We start from the raw sequence: 15,631 nt of genomic DNA on the forward strand, positions 1-15,631 counted from the left end.
TTTAGCTGATAATCGAAACAAGAAGGGCGTTTATGACGAGAATTTGGTCCGCTTTATTTGGACCCTTTTTTTTCAGGTCCAAGTCCCAAAAAGTGCCCCAACTGACCAGATGATCACCGGAGGGAATCGGGGATCATCTCCCCTGACTCCCCCAGTGGTCACTAACCCCCTCCTACCAAAAAAAACCCCACTTTACAAACTTTTTTTCCCAGCCTGTATGCCAGCCTCAAATGCCTTATCCACCTCCATGACAGCAGAATGTGTTCTATCCTCTGATAGCATTTCCCTGGTTCTGATGTGGGTCTCAGGTGAGTGTGACACCTTTTCTGTTAAGGGCACTGCAGAGTCACATCAGCAATGCATTGTGGTGGGTGTAGGGTAGTGGGCTCCGTGATTCCAAAAGCTTGTGTTAAATGCTCACGATGTTGGTAGTTGGTTCTCCTCCTATCTCTCCCACCGCACCTTCAGAGTACACACTCATGGATCTTCCTCCACCCCCATCCCGCTCTCTGTTGGAGTTCCCCAGGGATCTGTCCTTGGACCCCTTCTTTTTTCAATCTACAACTCTTTCCTGGGCTCACTGATCTCATCTCATGGTTTCCAGTATCACCTTTATGCTGATGACACCCAGCTATATCTCTCCACACCAGACATCACCGCGGAGACCCAGGCCAAGGTATCGGCCTGCTTATCCGACATTGCTGCATGGATGTCCAACCGCCACCTGAAACTGAACATGTCCAAGACCGAGCTTATCGTCTTTCCACCAAAACCCACTTCTCCTCTTCCTCCACTCTCTATCTCAGTTGATGGCACCCTCATCCTCCCCGTTTCATCTGCCCGCAACCTCGGAGTCATCTTCGACTCCTCCCTCTCCTTCTCTGCGCATATCCAGCAGATAGCCAAGACCTGTCGCTTCTTTCTCTTTAACATCAGCAAAATTCGCCCTTTCCTCTCTGAGCACACCACCCGTACTCTCGTCCACGCTCTCATAACCTCTCGCCTTGACTACTGCAACCTACTCCTTACTGGCCTCTCACTTAGCCATCTATCCCCCCTTCAATCTGTTCAGAACTCTGCTGCATGTCTTATATTCCGCCTGAACCGATATACTCATATCACCCCTCTTCTCAGGTCACTTCACTGGCTTCCAATCAGATACCGCATACAGTTCAAGCTTCTCCTTCTTACCTACAAATGCACTCAGTCTGCAGCCCCTCATTACCTCTCTACCCTCATTTCCCCTTACGTTCCCGCCCGTAACCTCCGCTCACAGGACAAATCCCTCCTCTCAGTACCCTTCTCCACCACCGCCAACTCCAGGCTCCGCTCATTCTGCCTCGCCTCACCCTATGCTTGGAATCAACTTCCTGAGCCCTTACGCCAAGCCCCCTCCCTGCCCGTCTTCAAGTCTTTGCTTAAAGCCCACCAATGTTGCTTTCGGCACCTAACCTTTATACCTTTCAGGAAATCTAGACTGCCCCTATTTGACTGACTGTACATTTGTCCTTTAGATTGTAAGCTCCTTTGAGCAGGGACTGTCCTTCTATGTTAAATTGTACAGCGCTGCGTAACCCTAGTAGCGCTTTAGAAATGTCAAGTAGTAGTAGTGGTAGGCTCTATTCCCATGGTGCTTTTCCCTCTGCTTATGGGTCAGAGTGTGCCCTGTTTTGTTTCCGGTAGTCCATGAGGTAGTGGCCATTTGTGTGACACTTTTAGATCCCTTTAATGTGTTAGCCACATTATAGCGCTTAGTTCTTATCTTGAATGTTGCTGAAAGAGGGCATTGTACACCATTCTGCCACCTCAGACCTACTGCTAGTCTCAGTACCAGGGAGACTCGTTGCCAGTGGGGCACAACCTCTGATCTGCAGTTAACTGTGAGTAAACGTGCTTATTCAAATAAAGGATGTTTTCAGTGAGATTAGTCTTCAGGTGTGAACTGCTGTGCCAAGGTTATACAGCAGCAACAAGTCCTGTCCCTGGAGCACTTTTAGTGGGTACTGCAGTGCACTTCAGGCAGGCAGACCCAGGCCCATCCCCCCCCCCCCCCCCCCACCCGTAACACTTGTGGTGGTAAATGGGAGGCCTCTGAAACCCACTGTACCCACATGTAGTTGCCCCCTTCACCCCTAAGAGCTATGGTAGTGTTGAACATTTGTCCCTCCCACGACCAAATGGCTTGGATTGGGAGGTTTCTGAGCTGGGCGTTTTTAGTTTCCATTATCGCTAAAAAAAACCCCGCCCATCTCAGGACCAAATCCATGGCATTTGGTCCGTCCCAACCGTATTATCGAAATGAAAGATGGACGCCCATCTTTTTTGAAAATACGGTCTGTCCCGCCTCTTCACATACCCGTTTTCGGACATAGACGCCCATGGAGATGGGCATTCGCGTTCGATTATGCCCCTCCACATGTATAATCTAAAGAGTTAGATGGATAATATGGCCACATCTTCATAAGTGGATTTTTCAGTCCCTTAAATATCTGGATGAGCTTTCCCAAAGGCAAATGCTATTAGCTTCATAAAATCAGGGCTTTTTTTGAGGGGGTTCTTGGGAGTACTGAGTACCGGCACTTTTTCCATTGTCTGCTAAAATTGACCCATGGTCCCCAAGTTTTAATGAAAGCACTCAGGCTCTACACACCAATTCTGCCTTGTCATACATTCTGTGACTGGTTGCAGGGGGCCTGGCAATTGTGGGGTGGGTCCCTCAGTGATCACCCCACCCCTGAAGGGTGGCCTGGCATTTGAGTACCGGCACCTTTTTCACTAGAAAAAACACACTGCATGAAATAAAGAGTTGTTTCATGAGTGTACTCAAAGTCTGCACACATATTTAATTTGCACAGATGTGTGCGTATAATAGGGGCACACTTTACATCATCACCCAGCACAGCTTACGTGTAGGTGTGTACTTTCAGATGCATAACAGGTTAATCTTCAGAAATGGTGCATGTGGGTAGCTTGTGTTTGAAATCTGGCTGGACTTGTGGGGGCTAGAAAGCATGTATGTAAATTTTAAGTTAGGTGTCTTGTTGAAAATGTAATCTTCTATCTGTGCAAGGGCTGTCCTTTCAGGTGTAACCCTGGCCGTATTATCACTGTCAATCTAACCTAAATCAGAGTTCTGGTAGCCATATTAATCATCATGGAAGATGCTGGATTCTGTACCCACTGTGATACCATTTATGGGGCGACACATGACAATATTTCGCACTATTTAACCAGTCAGATCAGATGCTATCTGGTTAAATAGTGCTTAACCGGCTATCTGCTGATATTCAACGGAGGATAACCGGCTATCCCCTGCTGAATATCCATGGTTAGCGGCTGTCAGATAACCGGTCATATCACGCGATATAACTGGCTATCCGCTGATTTTTAAAATGGGTTTGGTGGTCATATTTGGCCGCGTCAAACCCTGGTATATCTTTGGCCAGTTTAAAGATAACCAGCTGTGTCTGAATATTGACATAGCTGAAAAAAACCTGGATAATCAATGCCGGTCACCAGAAATGGCTGGGTTCAGCACAGACCGCGGGAGACAGCCCGGCTGTCTCTCGTGGTCTGAATATCGGGGCCTATGTGTTCAAGCCAGAATACTGACACTACCAAGTCATCTGTATAATGTTATTTCTGCTGTTTTTGCTTTCAGATTTAAATGCATTAGATGTGGGAATAGAGGCTGAATATTGCTGCTGTCTGCATATATTCTGGCCCGATTCCCATTCTGCCACAAATCCTGTTCCAGTTTGGATGGATAAATTTTGGCCATACAGCAAATATAGCACAAAATTTATCTGTATAGGTACCAGAGAAATTTGGGGGAATAAAACCATCTATGTGATCTGCATTACTCTGAAGCTATAACAACTGCTTCTCTGTTTTATCTGTTAAAGACCCACAAAATGTATGAAGTTACTTTTCAGTACTGTGATGGTTTTAGATTTTTTATGTCCGAGCACATTTTAATAGGCATTTTCTTCTTTTCTTCATTTTTCAGCAATTAAGGACAAGTGTACAGACTGGACTGAATTTCTTATACACGATTTAACTGGCTCCCGGACAGCGCCTGCAAACTTACTGGAAGGGGTACGTATTCCATTCTACTTAAACACTTGTTAGCATAACAGTATTTTATTGTTGACAAACATAAGCACTTTTGTAGGTGAGGCGCAAATGCAGCTCTGGGTTTAGAGGAGAAAATCACAGAAAAAAAAGTAGCTGCCAGCATAGGTGAATGACGTAATTGTTCTGTAGTTTCTCACTCCTTTCCTCTTTTAACTTCAAATTTCTTGAAAGATTCTATAAAGTTGCTATTTTAAAAAAACGGACTGGTACCAGTTAAAGACTTCTGCCAGATCTGCACTTTGTAAGCAAGTGGCTGCCCCGATGCCAAGCATTCAGAGCCTCTTCTATAATGACATCTGGGCACCCAGATTCTGTTATAGCAATGGCACGCCTACGGGCACAGGCCCACAGTTACATCAGCAGTTGCGTAATTACGGCTAAGGGGAGTGTAATTGACAGTATTCTGTAAGTTCTGCATGTAAGTGGGAGCCCCAACCATGTGAACTCCCCCGTGCATTTACATACTATATCGCGTTGTTACAGAATAGCGCTTAGTCGCGGGCGTAGCCAGACCTTGTGGCGGGAGGGGACCAGAGCCCGAGGTGGGGGGCATATTTTGGTCTGCCCCCCCTCACCACCTCGCTGCCCTGCCACTCCCTACCCACTGCCACAGCAAATACCTTGCTTCATCACAGCAGTATGCAGGTCCTTGGAGCAGTTTTTAGTGGGTACTGCAGTGCACTTCAGGCAGGCGGACCTAAGCCCATCCCCCCCTACCTGTTACACTTGTGGTGGTAAATTGGAGCCCTGCAAAACCCACCCGAAACCCACTGTACCCACATCTAGGTGCCCCCCGTTACCCTTTAAGGGCTATGGTAGTGTTGTACAGTTGTGGGTAGTGGGTTTTGGGGGGCTCAGCACCCAAGGTAAGGAAGCTATGCACCTGGGAGCAATTTGTGAAGTCCACTGCAGTGCCCCCTAGGGTGCCCAGTTGGTGTCCTGGCATGTGAGAGGGACTAGTGCACTACGAATGCTGGCTCCTTCCACGACCAAAGGGCTTGGATTTGGCTGTTTTTGAGATGGCCGTCCTCGGTTTCCATTATAGGCGAAAACCGAGGCTGGCCATCTCTAAGGTTGGCACTCTCAACATTTCGGTCGACCTAAATGTTGAGATTTGGCTGGCCCCGACCGTATTATCGAAACGAAAGATGGCCGCCCATCTTGTTTCGATAATACGGGATGCCCCACCCCTTTGCCGGGCCGTCCTTAGAGATGGGCACCCCATTCGATTATGCCCCTCCACGTTACTATATAGGTGCCCCCTTCACCCATAAGGGGCTATAGTAGTGGTGTACAGTTGTTGACAGTGGGTTTTGGGGGGGGGGGGGGCTCAGCAGGCAAGATAGGGGAGCAGTGGTGAGATGTGTACCTGGGAGCATGTTTTTGAAATCCACTGCAGTGCCCCCTAGGGTGCCCAATTTATCTCCTGAGATGTCTGGGAGACCAGTCTACTAAAAATGCTGGCCCCTCCTAAATCCCAATGGCTTGATTTTCTACGTTTTTCACGTGGACTTTTTTTTTTTTAATTGACCAAAAAAACCAAAATGTCCAAGACACAAAACCATGTTAGAAACAGTATTTTAAAAAACAAAGATTGACATTTTTCTTTTTTGAAAATGAACTTCTTTCCTATTCAGATTTTGGACGTTTTTTGCAAAATATCTAAAGTCAGACTTAGACGTCATATCGAAAATGCCCCGCCACATCATATTTACCCTGAAATGAAAATTCCCAAAAGTTCAGCTTATTCCCTGCATCGTAAATAGTATACATTCTATCCAAAGAAGCGTGCACACTCTTTCCCAATAGTGCATGCGTGTGTGAATAATGCATACATGTACACTGCTGAGAGAGTGCACACTGTCTGGAAAGACTGCGCATGGCGGAAAATAGTGCACTCCACATATCCATGCACCGATCCCAAGAATGTGCACTATACACAACACTGCCCAAGAAGAAAAAGGAAAACTTAACAAACAAAAAGGAAAAATTTAACCAAGATGAACATATTTGGACTGCACGCCACACGTCAATTATGTTATCCCATGTGCCACTGTACATCTCTTTCTGTCCCTCTGCCCCATTGTTATGCTTCTATAGCTCCAATGACAAAGAAACCAATGTACTAAGCTGCACTAAATTGCGTGAGTGTGTGGGTATTATTTTGCCTTTAACACAGTGGCGTAGCTACATGGGGCCAGGGTGCCTGTGCCCCCGTAGATTTGGCCCTGGACCCCCCTGCCGACGACCCTCTCGACCCCCCCCCTCCCGCCGCCAACCCACCGTCGCCGTGGGCTACCTTTGCTGGTGGGGGACCCCAATCCCCACCAGCCGAGGAGGTCCTCTTCCTGCCAAGGCTTCGTTCTGTTTGTGCAGGACGTCAGACTCGCAGAAACAGAACGAAGCCGATCTGCAAGGCTTCATTCTGTTTCTGACATCCTGCACGTTGTGCTGGCTGATCTGCAAGGCTTCGTTCTGTTTCTGACGTCCTGCACGTTGTGCTGGCTGATCTGCAAGGCTTCGTTCTGTTTTCGTGAGTCTGACATCCGCTGCTGGCTGACCTGCAAGGCTTCGTTCTGTTTCTGTGAGTCTGGTGTCCGTTGCTGGCTGATCTGCAAGGCTTCGTTCAGTTTCTGTGAGTCTGACGTCCGTTGCTGGCTGATCTGCAAGGCTTCGTTCAGTTTCTGTGAGTCTGACGTCCGTTGCTGGCTGATCTGCAAGGCTTCATTCTGTTTCTGTGAGTCTGGTGTCCGTTGCTGGCTGATCTATTTCTGACGTCCTGCACGTTGTGCTGGCTGATCTGCAAGGCTTCGTCTGTTTCTGTGAGTCTGACATCCATTGCTGGCTGACCTGCAAGGCTTCGTTCTGTTTCTGTGAGTCTGGTGTCCGTTGCTGGCTGATCTGCAAGGCTTCGTTCAGTTTCTGTGAGTCTGACGTCCGTTGCTGGCTTATCTGCAAGGCTTCATTCTGTTTCTGTGAGTCTGGTGTCCGTTGCTGGCTGATCTGCAAGGCTTCGTTCTGTTTCTGTGAGTCTGACATCCTGCACGTACAACGTGCAGGACGTCAGAAACAGAATGAAGCTTTTACGGGAAGAAGAGGACCTCGGCTGGTGGGGATTGGGGTCCCCCGCCAGCAAAGGTAGACAACAGCAGGGGAGGGTTGGCAGCGGGAGGGGGGGTTGAGAGGGCCGTTGGCTGGGGTCGTCAAGGGGGGCTCTGGACCCCCCTCCTGCTGAAGTCTGGCTACGCCCCTGCTTTAACATGCACTGTTTTGTGATAGAACCACATATGTAAATGCACAAATTACTTTCCTATGGATTTATTGGAAGCATTTTGTAATAACCTATTCTTGCGTGACGTGTAGTTAACTATTTTTCAGTATTGCTTTTGCAAGGCATTCTACACATGTACTTCAACTATGTGATTGGAGCTAATGAACTGCTTTGCATAGGGGTCCTTTTACAAAGGTGCACTGAAGAATGGCGTGGATTTGGGCACGCTGCAATCCATTTTTTTAACTCACCTGTAAAAAAGGCCTTTTTTTTGCCGAAAATGGACGTGCGGCAGAATGAAAATTGGCGCGCATCCATTTTGGGTCTGAGACCTTACCGCCATCCATTGACCTAGTGGTAAAGACTCACGCGGTAACCGGGCGGTAATGACCTATGTGCGCCAAATGCCAGTTGGTATGCATCCGTTACACATGCCCGAAAATAAAAAATATTTTTCAGACGTGCATATCGGACTCACGCCAAAAATGAAATTACTGGTAACCGGGCGGTATCTCCATTTTGGCGCACTTAGGCACCTACGCGGCTTAGTAAAAGGACCCCATAATTTGGTATTGCAGTAACTGAGCACATATGTTTGAAAAGAAACAAGTAAGGACGCTAAAATCACGGATAAAAAAGATAAAACGACATGTCAGCTCATGAGCTCAGTTTGAGGTTCTTTTCCAAAGCTATGGTAAGCACTAACGCATGTTTACTGCAGCAAAAAATACCCTTTGGGATCAGTGGGCACTACCCATGCACTAAAAATAACATTTAGTAATTGAGGAAATATTTCCTCAATTATTACTTTAAAAGAAGTGAAGCCTATGAAAACTGGGATTACTTTAGTCAGTGGGATCTGAATTAGAGACTTAAGTATATGTATTGTTAAATAACTTCTGGTTTTTAAAAGAGAGAGAATGTAATCAGATGTATTATTTCTAACTAATATTGGACAATAAGTATGTTTTCAATGAAATGATTTGACTTTACACCATATTGGCCTTGAAGAAGCCAACCAGATGATCAATGTGGAATAATGTATTAGATGAGTAATATCTGGGGATAATCAGGTTAATACCACGTTTTTTTTTCTGTTTACTGTTTAATTGATCTCCTTGTCTTGTTTCACTCTCCCTATTTAGTGGTCTAAGGAAGAGAATAGAATTACCTGACTGAAATAATTCCTATATATTACTTTTTCTGTATTTCTGGCAAGTTGTTTTATCGCTTGTAAAAATTTAAATGGTTATAAATAAAAAAAATAAAAACATTTAGTTTTTAGCGCTGGGGACAGGTCTAGGAGTGGAAAGTGAGTGTGTTCTGCAGTAATCAGTTAGCACAGCTACATTGTCGCGTGCAAACTGATTAGTGAATGCATAGTGTAAGAGCCCTTACCACCTACATAGTGGAAAAATTAGCGCATGGCCATTAATAAGAAAAATTGGTCATTTTACCCCAGCAGTAAAAATGACAGCGCGTGGGAATGACCTGCGTAAGAATACACTAAGGCCACTTTTTACTACTGTTTGGTGAAAGGGCCCCTTTATATGATTCAGCACAGTTTAGTACATTGCCCTCAAGGTGAGATGGCCGGTGAGCAAGAGATTACACCAGAAAATCTGGTATATTATGCTTATTAAAGAGTTTCACAGTTCCTCTTTTTATGTGAAATCTTTTTTGATTATTGAGCAATCCAAATACACCAAGATGCAATACATTTTCAGACAGCATAACATTTGGAAAACCAAACCTAACTTTTATTCCCTCCCCCTCCCTACTGTCCCACTCCCTACCTTCAATGCAAGTACAAAGTACATCCAATACTAATTCCACCCCCCACCCCCGTCCCTCTCCCCAATCCGGCACATAATCTTAGAAGGCACATCTTTTCCCTCCCACTTCCCCAAGGGGTCTAACAGTTCCTCTTTGAATAAGAAAAATGGAGGCAACTGTTTTTCTATTTGAAAACAGGCTGATTTACTAAGACTTTATTCAGGCTCCAGACCTTGGAACACACCAAGCCAGTCAGGTTTTCAGGCTACCCAGAATGAATATGCATGAGATAGATTTGCATACAGTAGAGGTAGTACATACATATTCATTGTGGATATCCTGAAAACCTGACTGGCTGAGTGGATCCCAAGGACTGGGTTGAGAACCCCTGGTCTAAGAAGAAATAAAGCTAGCTGAATCAGAAGTTCAGTGTGCCTATCAGCATAGCAAAATTACTGCTCTGATGAATGTCCTGAATGTATAGTTTGCAATCATAAACAGGCATTATACAAGTTAGGAAACACTAAGAGCTCCAGTTTTAATTGTGCAGATCCTTCACAGTAGGAACACACCAGGTTAAATGTGTGTCAGGTGTGCTCCTTGAGAAAGATATTTTGTTCTGTTCTCTATGCATAATTGTTATTTGGAAAATAGCTTATGACAGGAGAAGGGCCAAAATAAACATTATTTTGGCATTAGGCACTCAAACGTTCATTTGCATATACTGAAATGCAACAGTGATGTGCTGTGTTGGAAATGTGTTTGTCCGTGGAAAAAAGAAACACTGGTGTTTATTTTAGGTGCGCTATTCGTGTCTTACATGTGTCTTAACCAGCATTTGGATGTTTATGTTGCATAAATGTCTAAAGGGGGAAGTGTGGGCTGCTGTTAAGTCAGGTTATTTTACCACAGGGTCCGTTTTATGCAATGAGATTCTGTGTTAAAATAACCCAACTTAACAGTAGCCCATGTTGATAACTTCCCCCCTCAGCCTTGAGTTCACAAAGCCGGAATATACAAACTCTAAAACGTATGTATAGCAAGGGGGCATAGTAAGGGCATATTTTGGGCTGGACTAGGGAGAATCTAAGCATATTCTTCATTTCAGAAGGGGAATGAACGTGTTTGCTGAAAAAGCTTGATATTTATTTATTTATTTGCTGCATTTGTATCCCACATTTTCCCCACCTATTTGCAGACTCAATGTGGCTTACAATATGTTACAATGACAATCACATTAATGGAATAAGAATTTCAGAATATAGATACAGATAAGGTGCATAAGAATATCGTGTAGGATTAGAAGTAGATAAATACATAAAACATAACATGATATCAGGGCAAGATATAATGTTCAGTAATGAGGACGTAATTAAAATAAACAAATTTTAAGAGTTCCATAATAGTTGTATCTAGTGTAGTTTAGTCAGGGCATTGTTGAGATTTACACCTGCTATCTGGGATGTCTAGGTTCAGAATAGTGTTTCTAGTGAGCAGCATTTCACTGGAGGGATTAGGTGAGGTCACCCCCTTAATCTCCAGATGTTGATGCCCCCCCCCCCCCTCCAACCAAGCAAAACTGGCAAGGAATACTGAGCTCTGTGACAATTTTGGTAAAAATAAATGTTTGTTTCTAAAGTGGGTAATATATTCATTTATGGTGTTTTATGTTGCTATTTCGTAACCTAAATATGTATGTGCTGGCACAGAGATGTTTTTGTACTCACGTTTACATTTTATGATTCTAAAGTGGATGCTCCTGCCATATACAAACGCCCATTTCGCCCTGTATTTTAGCCCAGGCTCTATGTCGGCAGAACCTGATTCAGTTTACAGTAGTTCGTTAACAGCTACAATTTTATCAGCGCATGTATATTTGTATTTTTATAATTGTTTTTGAGATAAGGTGTAAAGTACACATATGGCTTTCCTTTGTTCTGAATTTTTTAATCTTGCCAACTTAACGAACGTTGGAAAGAATTATACAAAAGCAGTAGAGAACATCTGTATCCATACGGGGCAAAATAACTCTCCAGAAATTTAATGGATGGGATTAAACTTGGTATGAGGAAAACAAACATTGAAAAGACACATCAAGTTTGAAAATAGACCAGATTGGACTGGGGGTTCTAGGGACATAAGGCCCCTCCCCCTCTCCCCCGCAAAAAAAGAAAAAAAATGGACCGATGTATTTCTATCCCCTGCAACTACTCCCAGCCCCCACAGCTACTCTCCCCAGCACAGCACATACATAACACAGAGAATAGACATACATACATATCACACGTCCACAGAACAGATATATATACATACAAGGATTGTAAATAGTTCCCTGTCCCTTATGGAAGACATTTTTATTCATTCTGCTCAATATTTAATTTTCTTTGTTATTGATCATTGTACTATGAAAACTACTTACTAAATCATACAGCTTTTAATGATTGCTATGTACGTTGCCAACTGATATGTGTTTCATTGGTTGGATCAGATTAGGGCATTGGTAAACTACAGTACATACTTTGGGCCCAAATGTTTAGGGAACCATGCGCAATGTTCTCAGGAGTTGGGAGATTAGGATTGCCAACTATCTGGCTTTTTGCTGTAATGTCCAGAAGGTAGATGGATGGCTAATATGTTTAGACATTTTCTAAGTGCATCTGTAGTCCCCATTGTGTGAGTGAGCCTGCCCAGCTTGCTTTTATTGTCACTACCAGCAGAGGCTAGGTTAGGATCTAGCCATTTGGCAAGGCACTGGAAGGCAACTCTAGTCACAGGAAGGGAGAAGGTAAATTGAGATAAATTCTTGTGCCATACAAGTAAAGTTTCTGCATGTGATAGGAGGGTGGAAATAAAATGAAACCCTCCCAGAATACCCTGATTCTGCCAACACGTCGGTTTTGCAATGGCTAGGCCAGCTGCCAAAAGGCCCTTAAAACCAGCAACAAAAAAGCTGTTTTTTTTTTGTGGCTTCAGGCTTTTTGCCCCCACAGTCCAGCAGCTCTTCCTCCCATCTCTCTCTCTCCCCTCCCTCCCTCCCTCATGGTCCTCCAAAAGTAGTGAGTCACCAGCAATGACGAAAACACTTTGCTTCCGATCTGCTCCAAGCCTTCTCTCTGCTATGTCCCACGCCCTCTGATGTAACTGCCTGTAAGCAGGATGGAGCAGAGAGAAGGCTCCAAGATGGCCAGAAGCAATATGTTTTCATTCCTTATGGTGGCTCACTGAGGTTCGCAAAGGGTAGGGGGAATGGGAGAGATGCCAGACTTGCAGTGGAGGGGAGGAAGAGTTGCTGGACCTGAGGTGGGGAATGGGGAGGAGAGATGAAAGACCACAGTGGGGGGAGAGGGTGAGGGACAGATGCTAGATCCATAGGGGGAAGGATGCCAGACCTATAGGATAATGGGAGGGGGAGAGAGGGATAGATGTGGGATGACGGAGATGGAGGGATGCCAGACTCATGGGAGGGAAGGGGAGGGAGAGATGCCAGACCTATCGGATTGAGAGATGGACAAATGCCCAACCTGCAGGGAAGGGAGAGAAGGAGAGATGCCAGACCCATGAGAGGGGATGAGCAGAGGGAGAGAAATACCAGACTGGGAAGGGAGGAAGATGAAAGGGGGAGAGATGTGGGACCTGGGGGGAGTGGAGGAAAGAGAGAAAGAGACTGGAGGGGGAGAGATGCTGTACCGGGGGGGGGGGGGGGGGGGAACTGCTGGGTCCATGGGGGGAGGGAACAGAGGGAAAAAAGAGAGAGAGATTGGACTAGAGGGTGGAGGAAGAGAGAGGGAAAGACATGGAACCAACAGAGAGAGGGAGAAGAGATGCTGGCCTTAGAGTGGGAAGTGCAGGAGGTGAAGAGAGGGATACACTGGACAAGTGATGGTACAGGGACACAGAAAAGAAGCTGGGCATGGAGGGAACATTGGGACATGGACACAGAGGATTAATGCTGGACACTGAGAGGGATAAGGACATTGAGAGACCAGATGCTGAACCTGGGGGAAGTATAGGAACAGAGCTGCAGGGGAGATACTGGACAGAAGGGCCACAAAAAATCCAAAATAAATAAAATGGAAGATGGATGGTGGACATGGAGAGAGAAGACATGTCAGATCATGTCAAATGGACAGAAGATCTTGGCAAAAGAATTGGGAACTAAAACCGAGAAGAGTAGAAAAGAGACACTGGAACCAGAGTAAATGGAAAAATAAAATTCTTAGACAACAAAGGTAGAAAACATTATTTTATTTTGAATTTATTAGTTGGACTATGTCAGCTTTGGAAAATGTGCATCTCTGTTATCTTGCATTTCATTTTCTATTTCTCTAGTATTACTTTATATGCAGAGTGAGTTCTTGCGATTTCTAGTTCAGTTTTTTGCCCTCATATTTCTGTTACTGATGTGCGGTCTTTTGTTTCATATTTGTTGAGAGTCTATGTCATAGAAGCCAACTTTTCAAAATGATTGGGGGTGCTGAAATTTTATTTTTTTTATAGGTGGTGCATTACCCCCTCCCTTTCCTCCCCCTCCCTTGTCCCCCTCTCCTCCATCTTCTCCTCCCTCCGAGTTCCAGTCCCTCCCTCCCTCCCTCCCAATTCCAGGCACCCCTCCCCTCCCTCCCTCCAAGTTCCAGGCCCCACCTCCCTCCCTCCCTTCAAGTTCCAGGGCCCCCTCCCTCCCTCCCTCCCTTCGATTTCCAGGCCCCCTCTCTCCAAATTTTTAAAGTCATCTTACCTCATCGGGGTTATGGTGGCAGCAGCAGTGAAAATGAGGGCAGGACCAGAGCTGAGAGAAGGGAAGGCTGAAGTGCCAAGCCTGCAGGCTTTTCTCTGCTGCTGCCGCCATAACCCCGACGAGGTAAGATGACTTTTAAAATTCGGAGGGAGGGGGCCTGGAACTCGAAGGGAGGGATGGACTTTTAAAATTCTGTGCTGGTGAAGGGAACTTCCGATGGGTGAAATATTGGGGGTACTTGAGCACCCACAGAGTCGGCGCTTATGGTCTATTTGTATTTTGCTTATGTGATGAAGGTGCAATATTGTGCTAGCATATAGATTCTGTGAGGTATTCTGCTAGTATTTAGTTTCTGTTTAGGGATCTGTAGCAGTCTGACTTGGTCTGGAAGTATGTTGGTATTCTAGGGTGCTGCCTTTCTATAGGTTATTGTTGTTTGAGTCATGGGCAACTGCTGTCTTACTATGACAGGTTTTTCTGTATAGGTCTGGAATGTGTTTATTTTTTTCAGGGTTTGGTTTCTATTATGTAAAGTATGTGAAATAATCATAGAGCAAACATACATGTGGTAGTTTTTTTCTTTTGACATGGCCACCCTAATGTGGATAGTTGGTTGTAGAGGGGCAGGGCAGAGGAAGGGTGCAGCAGTAAGTGTGGCAAAGGACTGGGGGTGGGGCATGGAGCGGGGGCAGGTGTTGGGGTTTTTTTTGTCAAAAGGTTGGCAGCCCTGACTCCAGTACTTTTCTAAGGAAGAACCTGTTCCAACTGCTGATTCAATAGTGGTTAACGAATTGCACTTTTTTAAACTGCCCTCCTCTCTCATCTCCTGTCCAAATCACAAACAGACAGATACACACATATAGATGCACATACACACACATACATACACACAGATAAAACATACCCACTAAAATAGAGAGATACATACATACACACATAGGTTGGAAAGATTTCCATGAGCCATGTTCTGCATGCTTTCCCCAGTTGTTAGAAACCTCAAAATGGGCAGCTCCAGCTCACTTATAAACACATTAGAATCTGCCCCTTATCACGTGACTGATATAGCAGTGGAGCACTAGTTTTGACTTTAACTGAACCTAGCACATGTCACACTTGGCTCTTGCAGTTGACTGCAGCCCTTCCTCTCCCCCCTCCACCCCACTCCGCAACTTGTACAAATTACCATTTGAAAATGCTCTTGCAGGTATCACTGGAATGATGCAATGTGGTGCTATTTGTTTAATGCTGTCAGCAATCTGTAACAGTCCTGCAGATTCCACACAGGGCTCACAGCAGAACAATGAGGCTCTGTTGCCTTTGAGAGAGTGCAGGTTGAATGTGAACTAGCGGACGCTCTGGTTTTGCTACCTGCATTAAGCGATAACAGTGTACATTTGGTTAAATTATTCTCCGAGGACAAGCAGGCTGCTTGTTCTCACATGTGGGTCGACGTCTGCGTCGGCCCAGGAATCGTCATTTTGCAAGCAAAATATAAACAGCCTTTAGTTGTTCGCTTCATGAGAGGTTTGCTTTTCTCAAAGCCCCCTGTCAAACCTCCACCAGTGTCATGGGATCTCAACATCGTTCTCACCCAGCTGATGAAAGCTCCTTTTGAGCCACTGAATTCCTGCCATCTGAAGTACTTGACCTGGAAGGTGGTTTTCTTGGTGGCTGTTACTTCACCTCATAGGGTCAGTGAGCTTCAGGCCTTA

General features: G+C 45.2%; 1 protein-coding gene across 3 annotated transcripts in view; it reads left to right on the forward strand.

Annotated features, from left to right (window-relative positions):
- SFMBT2 (Scm like with four mbt domains 2) overlaps positions 1–15,631 on the forward strand; it is a 229,729-nt gene that overhangs the window by 101,758 nt on the left and 112,340 nt on the right. For all 3 annotated transcript variants that reach the window (XM_030216279.1, XM_030216281.1, XM_030216280.1), the window contains one exon: positions 4,010–4,098. In XM_030216279.1, the coding sequence (XP_030072139.1) occupies positions 4,010–4,098 (89 nt within the window). The remainder of the gene's footprint in view (positions 1–4,009; positions 4,099–15,631) is intronic.

This window comes from Microcaecilia unicolor, chromosome 10 (assembly GCF_901765095.1).
Source record: "Microcaecilia unicolor chromosome 10, aMicUni1.1, whole genome shotgun sequence".
Lineage (NCBI taxonomy): Eukaryota > Metazoa > Chordata > Amphibia > Gymnophiona > Siphonopidae > Microcaecilia > Microcaecilia unicolor.